The following is a 14,574-nucleotide window of genomic DNA, read 5'->3' on the forward strand; positions in this document are numbered from 1 at the left end:
TTAAAGTAGAATAGAAATAAAATACAATTAAATTCTTCAAGCAAAGAATATATATGGCCAAAAAAAATTCTAAGTTTAGAAATTTTGGGTGTGGGCTGTAGCCCACCATGGGCCACGCCTTTTTGAACTTCTATTCCACGATCACCTGCATATTTGATCCGGCCATGACCACTTGTAGCTTTTGGATTGGCTCACATCTCTCATTGCTCCGATCACCCAAAATTGCTCCGATCACCCAAAGCTAAGTTTTCAAAATTCCCTCTCATCTGTATATCTTACTGAGCAATCGATCAGTGTGCGATTGTAGCTCACATATACCTGCTTGATAATACAATTAATGGCCACGTATGCTACCTCTCAAATTAATGTCCATGCTTATACATGTGTGGCTCAGGCACACAGGCATGCTCTTAATGCATAGTTTCACTGCACGTATCCGGCCAACACAGTAATTCTATGCCACACTCATGAGCCCTCAATCAGACACCTCATGTACATACCAACTATAGTGACTTATCAATCAGAAGGTTATTTAACAGACCCCCATATATACGACTCCCATGCTTTCTTATGTCACTAGGATAAGCAAAGCAAGAAAATTGACACTTTTGACAACTACTCCTAAACCAAAGAGGAAACCGTCTACAAAAATGAATCCTTAGGCCTACAAGTTTCTTAAAGCGCAAGTAATCCTCCACTAAGAAATTAACAAAGGTAAACGTAAAATTACGATTCAAAGAATGACCGCAAGTACAGCTCTCCCTCAATCTAGCAGCATCTCCATTCTCCAAGATAATCAAAGAAAACGAGGAAGAACGAACAAGATAGATAGATGAAACTCGTCATAGAAAACAATATCATTGTGAATCAACGAGGGACGGTCAAGATCCTCCCCGAAGACCTCGACGACGTCTGGTTTGTTTTCAACCTCATCTCCCCCGGTGACATCATCATCGCCGCCACCACCCGCAACATCAAATATAGCTCCCGCATGAAGGTCATTCTCGAAATCTCGATCACCGTCGTGGACTACCATAAGGACTCGTCCACCCTGAGCGTGCAGGGCACGACCCTCACTACCAACTAGCACGTCAAGAAGGGATAAGGTCTCGGTCGAGAAACTGCGCCAAGGGTTCAAAAAGGTCGTCGGAGCCGACCTCGTCGTGGTTCTGCTACAGCCAACGAGACTCGCACAACTGTTCTTGGTGGGGCCCAGGCAGACCAAGACTCTGCGCCAAGGTGGAAACTCACTCCAACCCTAACAAGTACTTCGAGAACATTTTCCAAGCTTTCGTGAAGCACGTTGATCTGAGCGTCGTACGGTGTGTCGTAATAAGGAGTCAGGGAAACGCAAAGGACGAATTCCGTCGTTTTATGATTGCGGAGGCGAATAGGTTGAAGGTCAAGTCAGTAGAGAACAACAAGCAATGTGGTATGTACTGGGGGTTGTTCTTGTTGGCTTTGCTGGAACCTATGGTGATTGATTGGCAAAGTGATAACGGTTAATTGAGGAACCGGGACCTCTAATAACACAAGGCTATTGAATAGAATCTGAATACCCTTATTGAAAGAATTCCCTATACCCTTATTGAAAGAATTCCCTCATCTTAAATAGATGGGTGTTACAACTGATTACTAGAAAAACAAGGATACTTTGCCAACTAAACTACCACACTAAGGATAAGGCTAATCCTTGTAATTAGGAAACAACAAAACAAACCCAACGTTAACTAAGAAAAAATAATTGACTGGTCAAACACGTAACAATTCTCTCCTCCTTAAAAAACAGCCTTGTCCCCAAGGCAATAATCTGGAAATTGCGGCTTCATAGACTTCAAATCTTCCCAGGTTGCTTCGGCTGGAGACAGGCCTTGCCAATGAATCAAAACTTGTTCTCATCTTCGATAAACTCGACGATCAAGAACAGCTTGAGGCTTAGGGAAAAAAGTCTCATGAGGACTCAACTGACTAGGAAGCTCTGCTTGGACTTGAATCTTCTCACCAATCTTCTTTTTAAGCAAAGAAACATGGAACACCGGATGAATCCGGGATTCCTTAGGCAAAGCCAGCTTATAGGCAACAACACCAACCCTTTTAAGGACTTGGAATGGCCCATAAAACCTTGGAGCCAACTTGATATTCTTCCTTAATGACAATGATGACTGACTATAAGGTTGAAGTCGCAAATACACCCAGTCTCCTTCTTCGAACTCCCTTTCTCAATGATGCCGATCATATACCTGCTTCATTCAAGCTTGAGCCTCTTTAATACTGACTTTCAAGTCTTTAACAATCTCATCACGACTCATTAATTGTTTCTCCACAGCTTCAACCTTAGCTAAACCTGGAATATAAGACAACAACGTTGGTGGTGGTCTACCATAAACAACCTCAAATGGGGTAGTCTTGATTGTAGAATGCCAACTAGTGTTGTAGCAGTATTCAGCCCATGACAACCACTTACTCCATTCCTTCGGCTGGGAACTTGTAAAACATCTCAAGTACATCTCAACAGTACGGTTTACAACTTCACTTTGACTGTCAGTTTGCGGGTGGTATGCCGAACTATAATTAAAACAGTGCCCTACAACTTGAATAATTCTGCCCAAAATAAACTTGTAAATGTGGGATCTCTATCACAAACAATGGACTCTGGCATACCATGTAATTTGAAGACATTATCAAAGAAAATTTGAGCAACTCCCATAGCTGTGTATGGATGTGATAATGGAATGAAGTGGGCATACTTGGATAGTCTATCAACCACAACAAATATTGTTGGCGATCTTCCCTTTTGATTTGGGAAGACCATCAATGAAATCCATTGAAATACATTCCCATACCTTATTAGGAATTGGCAGCGGTTGGAGTACTCCTTGTGGAGCAAGTTGTTCAGATTTATGGCGTTGGCATATATCACAAGTAGCTACAAAATCACGAATTTGCTTTCGCATCCCCATCCAATAAAAACTGGCTCGAATTCTCTGGAGAGTCTTGTGGTATCCTTCATGGGTGCTGTTGTGGAATTGCCCCATGATGTCTGGAATTAAAGAAGAATTTGCAGCAAGATAAATTCTGTCCTTGAAAAGAATGAGCCCATCTATAAATTTCCAAGGACCCACTGCTTCATCATTTTGAATACGCTGGAGCACTCCTTGCAATTCTGAATTAGAACTCACCTCTTCTTTAATTACCTCCACCCATTTAGAAATTGGTTGACTAATTGCTGCCAACTGTCCCAATTGCTCACCATCAGTGTTCTAAAACTCGGCCGCCTAGGCGGCGCCTAGGCGCTGGGCGGTGGCTGACCGCCGCGAGTAACACCTATTCGGTGAGGTAGGCGGACATGGATTTGGGCGGGCGATTAGTCAGCCTAGGCGGGCGATTAGTCGGCCATAATCGTCTGGGCGGAGTAGGCGGGTTTATTATATATTTGTCTGGGTTTCGATATGTTTCTCCCAATTCATTGCTATTCTCTTCAATGCCATGGCCACCGTCGACCACCACCACCACCACCTCCACCTCCACGTCGACTCTGTCCCCGTCGTCGACCTCCGCCTCTCCACCCAATCAGAACTCTACTCCCTCTCTCTCTCCTCCTCGTCTTCTGCATCTCACCAGTTCGACGACGATGCTTTGATCCCCAAAATCAAGAGTTCGGTCTTCAACTAATCGCTGGCAACCGCAAACAATTGCTTCCTTGGAGCCCTGCTTTTGGTAGACTTGCGAACAGAACGGAAAGTTTATCTTTTTCTTCTGGATAGGCTGGTGTGACGCATGTGCAAGCCAAAGAATAATTAAAAGCATAATTAATACTACTTCGGTGTTTTGCTTGTTTAATTAAACAAATATTCAATTAAATAAATGTTATGTTAAACAAAAGTTTAATAATTTAATTAAATATATATTTTTCCTCCTCTTATTTTATTTTTCTTTATATATATATATATATTATAAAAATAAAATAAAAATAAAAATAATATAAAACCGCCTAGGCGCCGCCTAGGCACCCGCCTAAGCGTCTGGGCGCTAGTCACCTGTCCACCGCCCGACTAGCGCCTAGCGTTTTTTCGAACCTTGCTCACCATTTTTTCCTTCTCGCCTAGAGAGAGCATCTGCCACTATATTTTCCTTCCCCCTTTTGTACTCAATAATGAAGTCAAAACCCATAAGCTTGTAAAGCCACCTCTGTTGAGCTGTGGTTGTAATCTTTTGGTTCCACAAATACTTCAAACTGTGTTGGTCAGTTCGCACCCGAAATTGACGCCCCAATAAGTATGGACGCCATCTTTGCACCGATAACACCAAGGCGAGGATCTCCTTCTCATAAGTGGACAACAACAAGTTCTTTCCATGCAGTGCTTGACTAAAAAATGCAATAGGCCTCTCTTGCATTAATACAGCTCCAATACCTGACCCACTAGCATCACATTCCAATATAAAAGTTTTTGAGAAATCGGGTAAAGCCAACACCGGTGCCTTAGTCATCACTTCCTTCAATTGTAGGAATGATTTTTCAGCTGCAGGTGTCCACAAGAATGAATCTTTCTTCAACATATGTGTGAGTGGTGCAGCAATTTTGCCAAAATGCTGAATGAACTTCCTGTAATAGCCTGTTAACCCCAAAAATCCTCTAAGTGCCTTCAAGGAATTTGGTTTAGGCCAATTCGTCATCACAGCAATCTTGTCAGGATCCACAGCAACTCCAGAACCTGAGATTACATGGCCAAGGTATTGTACCTCACTTTGGCCAAACTGACATTTCTCTTTTTTTACAAACAATTTGTGAGTTCTTAATACAGAGAATGTAATATGCAAGTGCTGAATGCCCATGTTTTGCTATAAACAAGAATATCATCAAAAAATACTAAGATGAATTTCCGCAGATAACTTTGAAATACCTCATTCATCAAAGCTTGGAGGTGGATGGTGCATTTGTGAGACCAAACGACATGACTGAAAATTCGTAATGCCCATGATGTGTTCGAAATGCTGTTTTTGGTCTATCATCCGGCACTACCAAAATCTGATGATACCCACTACGCAAATCCAACTTTGTAAAGACTCTTGCCCCATGTAACTCATCAAGTAACTCATCAATGACTGTAATAGGAAATTTATCCTTAATGGTGATTTGATTGAGGGCCCTGTAGTCGACACACATACGCCAAGATCCATCATGTTTTTTAACTAAAATGACAGGGGATGAGTAAGGGCTGTTACTTGGCTTGATGACTCCTGTAGTAAGCATCTCCTTCACTATTTTCTCTATCTCTGATTTCTGATACTGTGGGTACCGATATGGCTTGACACAAACTGGATCAGCTCCTTGTTTCAATGGAATTCGGTGATCATGGGCTCTTGAGGGAGGTAGTCCTCTTGGCTCTTGGAATATATCTTTATACTCACCCAAAATTTGTTGCAATTGGTGAAGTGGGAGCTCATTCTTTTTTGTTGTCTGCTTCTCCATACAATTCAACCTCAAAAATACTCCTCTTATGCTTTTCTTAATCTCTCTGTTGAATCGCAAGTCTCCAACCCACTTATTTCTAGGAGTTGAGAGGCCTTGAAGACTCACCACCTTGCCAGCCAACTTAAACTTCATCTGTAATTTTTCAAAGTCCCACAAAATTGGGCCAAGTGTACGCAACCATTGGGTCCCCAAAACTACATCATAGCCCTCTAATGGAAGCAAGTAGAGGTCAACAAAAATAGTCAATCCTTGCAAATTCAACTGGACATTTGTACACTTACCTTGACTAGACAACCTTTCACCTGAAGCTACCATAACTTGAAACTTTCTTGAGTTTTCAGGTTGTAGTCCCATTTGTTTAGCAAGGTTCTCATTCATGAAATTATGAGTACTGCCCAAATCTACCAGAATAGTAGTTGTAGTATGCCCAATGCTTCCCTTCACCCGCATAGTATCTGTTGCACTAGAGCCTGAAATAGCATGTAGAGAAATTTCTGGCAGAGCATTGGCGTCTTCAAACACAGCTTCTCCTTTGTCCATCATAACATCTCCATCTTCTTCTTCAGTAATAGCATCAATTAAGAAAATTTTTTTGCATCTAGGTCCAGGGACAAACCTCTCATTACAGTTGTAGCACAATCATTTTGCTCGTCTCTCTTGCAACTCGACAGGGGACATTCGTCAAACAGGTGGAGTGCGATTTGATGTTTCTGTACGAGCTGAAATTTGGGTCTTTTTTGGCTCCATGATTGCTGGCACAGTACGCTGCTGGGATTCATATCGAGCTTCAAAAAGTAGTGCAAGACCAATAGCATCCGAGAGGGAAGTAGGACGACCAGCCAAAACATCAGCTTTGAGGATTGTTTTCAACCCACTAATGAAAAAACTCACCTGCCTCTCTTGTGAAAGAGGCTCAACTTTAGGCAATAGCCTTTCAAAGCGAGATTGAAACTCGATCACGAACAGAACCGTGTTGCTCTAGTTTTGCTAACTCAGCGAAGAAATCTTGAAACTAATTAGGGCCGAATCTTGCATGTAGCCCATCACAAAACTTACGCCAGGACACCTCCCCACCATCTTGAATCAAAAGTTGGAACCATAATTGAGCGTCTCCCTCCAAATGGAATGATGCTAGTTCCACCCGTTCTTCGTCAGGAGTGTGATGAAAACGGAAAAATTGCTCAGCCCTGCAAACCCAGCTTGTGGTGTCCTCATCGCCCCTGAAACGAGGAAAGTCGAGCTTGACTGTCTTAGGATTGTAAGCTGGTCCACCTTTATGACTTCCATCAGATCGGTCATCGAAAATTTGCTTGAAATTGGTAGATTTCTCTCCCTCTTCAAAGTTGGATTTGGACTTGAGCTGTGAAACCACCTCAGCCAATTGACCCATGATTTTCTTCTGGTCAATGGCAAGTGCGCTAACACTAGTGGTGAGCGAGCCAACATTAGCCTCTAGCTTCTCCACACGAGGATCCATGCCCTTGTTCTGATACCAAATTGGTACGTACTGGGGGTTGTTCTTGTTGGCTTTGCTGGAACCTATGGTGATTGATTGGGAAAGTGATAACGGTTAATTGAGGAACCGGGACCTCTAATAACACAAGGCTATTGAATAGAATTTCAATACCCTTATTGAAAGAATTCCATCATCTTAAATAGATGGGTGTTACAACTGATTACTAGAAAAACAAGGATACTTTGCCAACTAAACTACCACACTAAGGATAAGGCTAATCCCACTATCCTTGTAATTAGGAAACAACAAAACAAACCCAACGTTAACTAAGAAAAAATAATTGACTGGTCAAACACGTAAACACAACGCATTGTCGTTTTTAAGACGAGGAGCAAAGGGAAAGACAGGAACAATAGTTTGCATGAGGTTTTGCATGACAGTACCGTGATGAACTTGATCAGAGACACCAAGGCTGTGATGGAGATCAAGGCTTTTAGAAGGAGTTTTCGGATTTGCTAACAACGGATTTGGACCGAGTGTGTTATGGTACCAAGAATGTGGAGATGGCGCATGAGTTGAAGGCCATTGAAACGCTCTTGATTACCGATGACTTGTATGAGAGTGTAGAGATTGAGACGAGGTATAAGTACAGAGGGTTTGTGGAGTCGGTGAAAAAGGCAGGAGGGAAGGCGTTTGAGTTTTCATCCGAGCATGTATCTAGGGAGGAGCTAGCTAATCTGAGCGGCATTGCGGTAATTCTGAGGTTTCCACTGCCTGATCTTAATGAAATGGTTTCTTAGATCCTTCAGTACTGTATAGGCTTTCAGTTTTGTTTAATCTGTTTGTAATCGACAATTTTGTTAGTTTAGTGGCATGAGACCATGAGGGAATGCAACATATGTGCTTCCCCTCGAAGAAGAAAGGGAAAAAAAAATGATTTATTTGCTTGTTCTTATATCTGGTGTGCACCGTACCAGTAGCCATCACTCTTCCCTGCACCGCACATCCTCCACCAAAGATGCAGGAGAAGGCGTGTGAGGGAAGAACAATATGTTTCAGTTTATAATTCAACAGAAGCAGAAACAAAAAGGCAGACAGGTAGAGTCATAACCCATATGGCACAATAATGGATAATTTAAAGATCTTCGCCCTGTTTTGTTATGCAAGGGTAACATTTACAGAACTAGACAACAAACCCATCAAATCCCCATAGATCTATAAATATAATCAAATGAGAATTACAAAACAAAATCTTTGGAAGATACGAGAAATGCTCTCTGCTGCGTTGTCGCCAACTATTCTATTAGCCCAAAAACTGGTTGCACTGAAAACTGTATAGGTCATTACTGACTTACAGTAAGCCAGCTGTTTTAAGAGCCCCTTCAAAAGCCTCATCAGTATTTTTAACCTGGAGAAAGCAAGAAGAAAGCAATCAGACAAGTTTAAAGTTCCCCCCCCCAATAATCTAACCACTAACAAGTACAGAGCAGAGACAATTTTGGAACTTCTGAAAACCTCACAACCTGATGTATACAATTAGACGCTTCCAAAAGGCAGAATTTATGTAGGATAAGGTGCAAGAATAGTTACCTCTGGTACTTTGATGTCAAAATACTGCTCAATTTTTGACATGACCAACTCGTCATTATCATCGCAAATCAAGTTAAACACAGCTCCTGCAGAATTACATATGCATACACCACTTGGTCAATGTCTCCATTTTTACATATCAATGCAATATCTTTATACTACCAAAAATTGTCTTAATGAGAAGCATGATCAATGCAAATGGGATTAATTGGATAGTTACAGCTCTTCTAAAGAGATGCTTTGGAGCACTGGTGTTTAAAGTGATGAACATGTACCATATAACATACAGCATCTCCCTAAAAATAAGCTTCTATCGCAATTCTTAACAACTGCCAATCCAACCAGCACATCAGCCAAGTGAGTTGGATCTATCAACCTCAAATGCAATCCATAAATGCAAACAATAAACCTATTTGCAAAAGATCAACCTCAAGACAAGAGAAGATTGAACTAAGCTCAGCAGGATTGGCAAGAGCCATGACTGGTATCCCAATGAAAGACTGAGTAGATATAGCAAAATCAGCCACTAGCACTACTCAACAATTTAAAGTACCCCTCTACAAGCTATTGATGTCATAATCTGCTTCCTGTAGAAGCAGGTTTTCAAACAACACGACCAACTCAAAAAGTCATTGTCCCTCCAGAAAAAAAGAACAAAAGGAAAAAAAAAATTCATACGCAGTGCTGAACCCTTTAAAGTACCAACTCCTCCACCCTCTCAATTTGTGATATTCACATCCAAACAGGTGAAAAATGAGAAGTGTATGGGCATTGCCAATTATGCGAATACCCCTTGCATAATACAGGAAATTTCAGAGATGTACTCCAAATAAGTGCTTTGCTCTAAATCCCTAAATAATTGTGCTCAGTCAAAATAGTATTCTTTTTCTTTTTTTCTTTTTTTCCTTTTTGGGTGTTGCAGTCCCAATATATGGAAAGGGACAGAATAGAAAATATAAATAGAACAGTCCATACGACAGATACAGGAATCAGAAACTTACCCTTGCGACCAAAACGCCCTGCCCTGCCAATTCTATGCAGGTACACCTCATAATCAGGTTCTACAGGTTGTGACCGGGGACCAGGTGAATATTTGACCGGAAGATCATAATTGACAACACAGTTAACCTACAAAAGGTATCGTGTCACCTTGTAAATCTAGTGAGGCATATAAGCTAGAAGAGAAAAAGAATGGAGGCAAAGCCAGCACCTGCTGTTGGTCGAAGCCTCTGGCAAGTACATCAGTTGATATGAGAACTTGGGTTAAACCATCTTTAAACTCTTTGATTATTTTGTCTCTATCCTCGGTGTTGAGGGCACCTTGAATAGCAGTAACAGCATAACCATCATCAGAAAGTTGTTGATACAACATTCTTGCGCTATTTTTTGTCCGAACAAATATAATCCTCTGTCCTAATTTTTCTCCCAGGTCAAAAATTTTGGTCTTGATAACCTCAATCTTGCTCAGTTCATCAGGACAGTACACCTTGTACTGCTTAACACCCTCCAAAGATAGCTCTTCTTTCTTGACAAAAAGTTGATTGTTACCACGTTTCACAACCCTTGAGACAAAATTTGTGACTCTTTCATTAAATGTAGCTGAAAACAGAAGAACCTGAAAAGAAATACAATATGAAAGTATTCAGCCACCACTCCATACAACTCTATACATTCATACTATATCCATAGATGTAAAGAATGTAATACACAAAACATTCCCAGTTCAAGCAGCGGTAAATTCTTACACCATTAACATTCCTTTATGTCCACTACCAAGAATAATAATGTTCATTTTAATACCAAGGTACACCATTAACATTCCTTTATGTCCACTACCAAGAATAATAATGTTTATTTTAATACCAAGGTGATCTAATCATGGCATTAAAATGTTTAATCTTATCGAGTATTCAAGAAGTAACAGTACATATAGTTTATCACAAAACTCTCATTTAAGAACTTATACTACCTAGCCTAACTTTGATTATTATCCTCAAACAATTAGTGATGAATGAAATGGGAAGTAATGCCAACACTTGTTTTCTTGAACCTTGAAAAAGAGGTGATCTCACTGACAGATATTGAAATAGATTATGTAAATCATGCAACAAACTTTTAAGTGCAATGTAAGTTCAAACTTAGTTTCACAAACCTGGCAGTTAGGGCTAACTTTTTCTGTGTCCCTCTTTATCCTTAAGGAATCATCTTGGAAGCCATCCTGCACAGAAATATATAGGTAGTCAACAAATATTACAGAAAAAAGCATCAGTTTTTATAAATGAATTCTTATCAGCAATCAATCAAATGCAATATCTGCGGCATCACTTATGGCTTAAAAGATCAAACAATGAGGATGCTTAAAATCATGAACAGAAGAAGCTCGACAGTGTTAAACGGTGAGCAAAGACCTAAGATCAATTGTCCCAAAGGCTAATTCTGTTGTGTACAACAGTTGACATTTCACTACAACCTGATAGAACATGCAATAAATCAATAAAACAGCTTACCTCAGCCAGCATGTGATCAGCCTCATCGAAAACAAGGACCTTCACGCGGCTTACACCCAGCTTTTTCGTCGACATCCATCTCTTGATAGTACCAGGAGTTCCAATCACAATTTGTGCCGTAACTGGGGCCCGGAAGTTAGGCGAAGGTGCATTCCTCTCCCTATCTGAAGGGACGGCACACTCCGAAGTAACCCCAGTGTATTTCCCCATTTTCTGAAGAACCTCCATATTCTGCCACATTCAAATCAATTATCTCAGACCCTAAAAAGCTCTCAACTTCATTCAATTCGCATCACAAGTAAACAGCTTTGTTCGAAAACTCAACCTGAATAGCCAACTCTCTGGTGGGACAAATGCAGAGAGCCTGAGGAGCTTTCACATTGGGATCAACACGGCCGAGCATACCAAGCACGAAACAGGTCGTCTTCCCGGAACCATTATGGGCCTGAGCAACCAGATCTTTGTACGGAGGAGTCAAAATCATAGGCAAAGTGATCGCCTGGATTTTACTGGGCTTCTTGAAGCCCATCTCTACATACAAACCCTTGAGCACCGCCTCCGGTAGATTCAGGTCCTCGAAAGTACTCGCCGACGTGTACGGCGTGTCGCCGGCCGTAACCTGAATATCCAATTCAATCCCCAAATTAAGTAAGAATCTAAACCCTAATTTCTATCAAATCCAAAAATTGAGAATAGAAGTGAGAGAGAGCGTACAGCGCTGATATGAGAGTCTTCAGGATCGTCGAGGAACTTGTTCTCAGTGATCTTCAATGCGGCGACTTCGAGCTCCGGCTGGTCTGAAGTAGACGGAGGAGCTTCGGTTTTCTCCGGCTCCTCCGGCGGATCATCCTCTTCGTCGGCCCAGCATTTAATCACGGGCTTCGCCGGCAGCGGAGGTGCACTGGTGACAGAGTCGGTGGAGGAAGAAGTGTCGACTGGTGGCGTCGTTGTGGCGGCGGCGGCAGTGTCAGTCTCGGCCATATCGCGCGGTAAAAGATGAAGTTTGGATCGGTGGAGTCGCGGAGGGGTTAAAGCTCTCTCCAGTAGGATTTTGAGGTCTCTGGAAGGGTCTGAGGTTTTATATAAACCCGGGTTTAGCTTAATTAGGCGGTTTTGCTTAGTACCAACGCAGTAAAACAGTGTTGGGCCTTCGACTTGCCCCTTCGTAATCAAACTCCAAAAAGAAAAAACTATTCTTTTTCCATTTGGACGACTTATTCTTGATTCGAATTCGGGACTTTCTATTTACAAAGCGAAGACTTCATATCACTAAACTAAATAGTTGAATGCGATAAAAAAAAAACTTTGCAATGTAGTTCAATGTGATTACTTATTCTCAGCGACTCTAACCCATGACTCCGTCATTAGGTAGTGGGTGCTCTAACCACTGAGCCAACACCACTTATGAATCAATATGAGGATAGGACTTATGAATCATTTGTTATAAGAAAATGATTTTAATACTTGATTTTCTCTATGTTTGCTAATACAAAAGGAAATTTGCATGTATAGGTTAGACTACAAAAAGTAATAATTTTCTTCATTCTTTTACGATGAGTTTGGATGAATCATTTTCAATATCCATAGAAATTTAAACTGAAGAGAATTACGACTCCATCAACGTAAGTATCATTAAATTGATAATTCTATTGTTTGGATGTCATTATATAGAATTTAAGTGACGCAAATTACAAATTCTTCTGTTTGGATTGGTTATAGGGTGTGTTTGGATAAGGAAAAATAATATATGGAATTTAAATAAAAATGCTTAGGGTGTGTTGTTTTTTTTTAATGGGTATTTCATAATTATTAATTTATATGTTATCCAGGCCCTAAAAGATTCCTAAAGAAATTACTATTTTATGCATTAACTTATTATGCTAGTAGACAGACCTGCGTTCACTAGAATAGCTATTTTCTATTTTCGATGTTGCCTCCAATTCAAAATGAGGTAAGTACCAAGTACTTGGGGTCTTGACCCAAAGCACCAAAATTTGATAAAAGTAGCTCACTTACCCCAGCAACAGATTTTAATTCCCACTAACCCAATTTAAAATAAAATGTCAATTTTACCCTTAACCTAATTAATAAATTACACTCATACCTCTCTCCTCTCTCTCCCCAGCACGACGCATCTCTGTCTCTGTCTCTCTCTCTCTCCTCCCCGCTCTCTCTCTCTGTGACTCTCTCGCAGACCATAAATCAAGTCCACCTCGATCAGTGGCCGTCGAACTCGAGGAGCCGGAATGGATCAGTGACCGTCGAACTCGAGGAGCCGGAATGGAGCAGTGGTCGTCGAACTCGAGGAGCCGGAATGGATCAGTGACCGTCAAACTCGAGGAGCCGGAATGGAGCAGTGGCCGTTGAACTCGAGGAGCCGGAATGGATCAGTGGCCGTCGAACTCGAGGAGCCAGAATGGAGGATGCAAGGGCAGCAAGCGGCTCGGCGGTAGGCTGGCTCAGTGGCCGTCGCCATCATCGTCGACCTCGAGGAGCCGGAGTACGTGGAGGAGGCAGAGGCAGCAAACGAAGAGCTTCTGGAGGGAGGACCAGTCGCCGCAAGCTACTGTACCTGCGGACCAGATTGGTGTTTGTTTTCGACAGCGGAACTCTGGCGCTCAAGCGCCGCACTGTGATCGCTCGCCGGAGACAGCGTGAGAATTCTCAGGCTAAGCTCCACAAGACCGCCGAGAAATTGCTTCTCAATCATGTAAGCAAATTTTGGTAGAGTTCAATCAAGTCTAGTCTAATTGTTGAAGATAGTGATTGTTGATGATAAGGGCAGATCCCTCTGAGGTGTTGGGAATCAATTCAGAAAAATTTGATGTGGTATTGAGGACTGTTGGTCATCGAGAAAAGCTAGACGAACTGTAATTGCATACAAGATTATTTACTTCTTTAAGTATGTAATTGGATGAATATTGATATTGGGGGGCAATAGACGTCTATTGAGGGGCAATACATGACCAATAGTCGTCTATTGGGGGGCAATAGACGTTTTGAATTTATGTAATCTCCTCATTTTTTTTCTTTAATCAAAGTTTTATTTGTGTAGTTTTAGGAAGATTAATTACCATTTTGGTAATCTAAACGTCTATTGGGGGGCAATAGACGTCTACTCGAGGGCAATATATGGCTGATAGTCGTCTATTGGGGGGCAATACATGACTGATAGTCGTCTATTGGGGGCCAATAGACGTCTATTAGGGGGCAATAGACGTCTATTGGGGGCAAAAAAACTTTCCGGTGAGATTTTCAGCAATTTCCGGTGGGCGGCAGCCGGTGACCGGAATCCTGCGAAAGTTGGCCGGAATCCGGTGACGAGCTCCGGCGAAGTCTCCTATAGTTTCTCTCTCTTCCATTCTCTCTCTCTCTCTCTAAGTAACAAAGGGGTGAGGGGTAAAATGGTTTTAAAAAAAAAAAATCTTAATAGGGTATTAGGGAAGACTCCCTTAGAGTGTATTGGGTAAGAGGGAATTAAAAAAACTTAATGGGGTAAGGGAGAAAAAAATCCCTAGAAATGGGGTAAATGGACAAAACCCCTTTTT

At 41.5% G+C, this 14,574-nt stretch overlaps 2 protein-coding genes across 2 annotated transcripts in view; one reads left to right on the forward strand and one right to left on the reverse strand.

Moving 5' to 3' along the window:
* Positions 1-8,028: 8,028 nt before the first annotated feature.
* LOC133721722 (DEAD-box ATP-dependent RNA helicase 38) lies at positions 8,029-12,100 on the reverse strand. The gene is made up of 8 exons (XM_062148414.1): positions 11,741-12,100; positions 11,352-11,645; positions 11,027-11,257; positions 10,672-10,737; positions 9,730-10,134; positions 9,521-9,647; positions 8,520-8,605; positions 8,029-8,337 (listed from the first exon to the last, which is right to left on the reverse strand). Exons 1-8 carry the CDS (start codon positions 12,005-12,007, stop codon positions 8,281-8,283), a joined length of 1,533 nt encoding a protein of 510 aa, XP_062004398.1. The 5' UTR covers positions 12,008-12,100; the 3' UTR covers positions 8,029-8,280.
* Positions 12,101-13,442: 1,342 nt separating this feature from the next.
* Positions 13,443-14,574, forward strand: part of LOC133722894 (polyadenylate-binding protein 7) — a 4,662-nt gene continuing 3,530 nt past the window's right edge. The window contains exon 1 of the mRNA XM_062149750.1: positions 13,443-13,736. Within this exon, the coding sequence (XP_062005734.1) occupies positions 13,443-13,736 (294 nt within the window). The remainder of the gene's footprint in view (positions 13,737-14,574) is intronic.

The sequence above is a fragment of the Rosa rugosa genome, chromosome 7 (assembly GCF_958449725.1).
Source record: "Rosa rugosa chromosome 7, drRosRugo1.1, whole genome shotgun sequence".
Lineage (NCBI taxonomy): Eukaryota > Viridiplantae > Streptophyta > Magnoliopsida > Rosales > Rosaceae > Rosa > Rosa rugosa.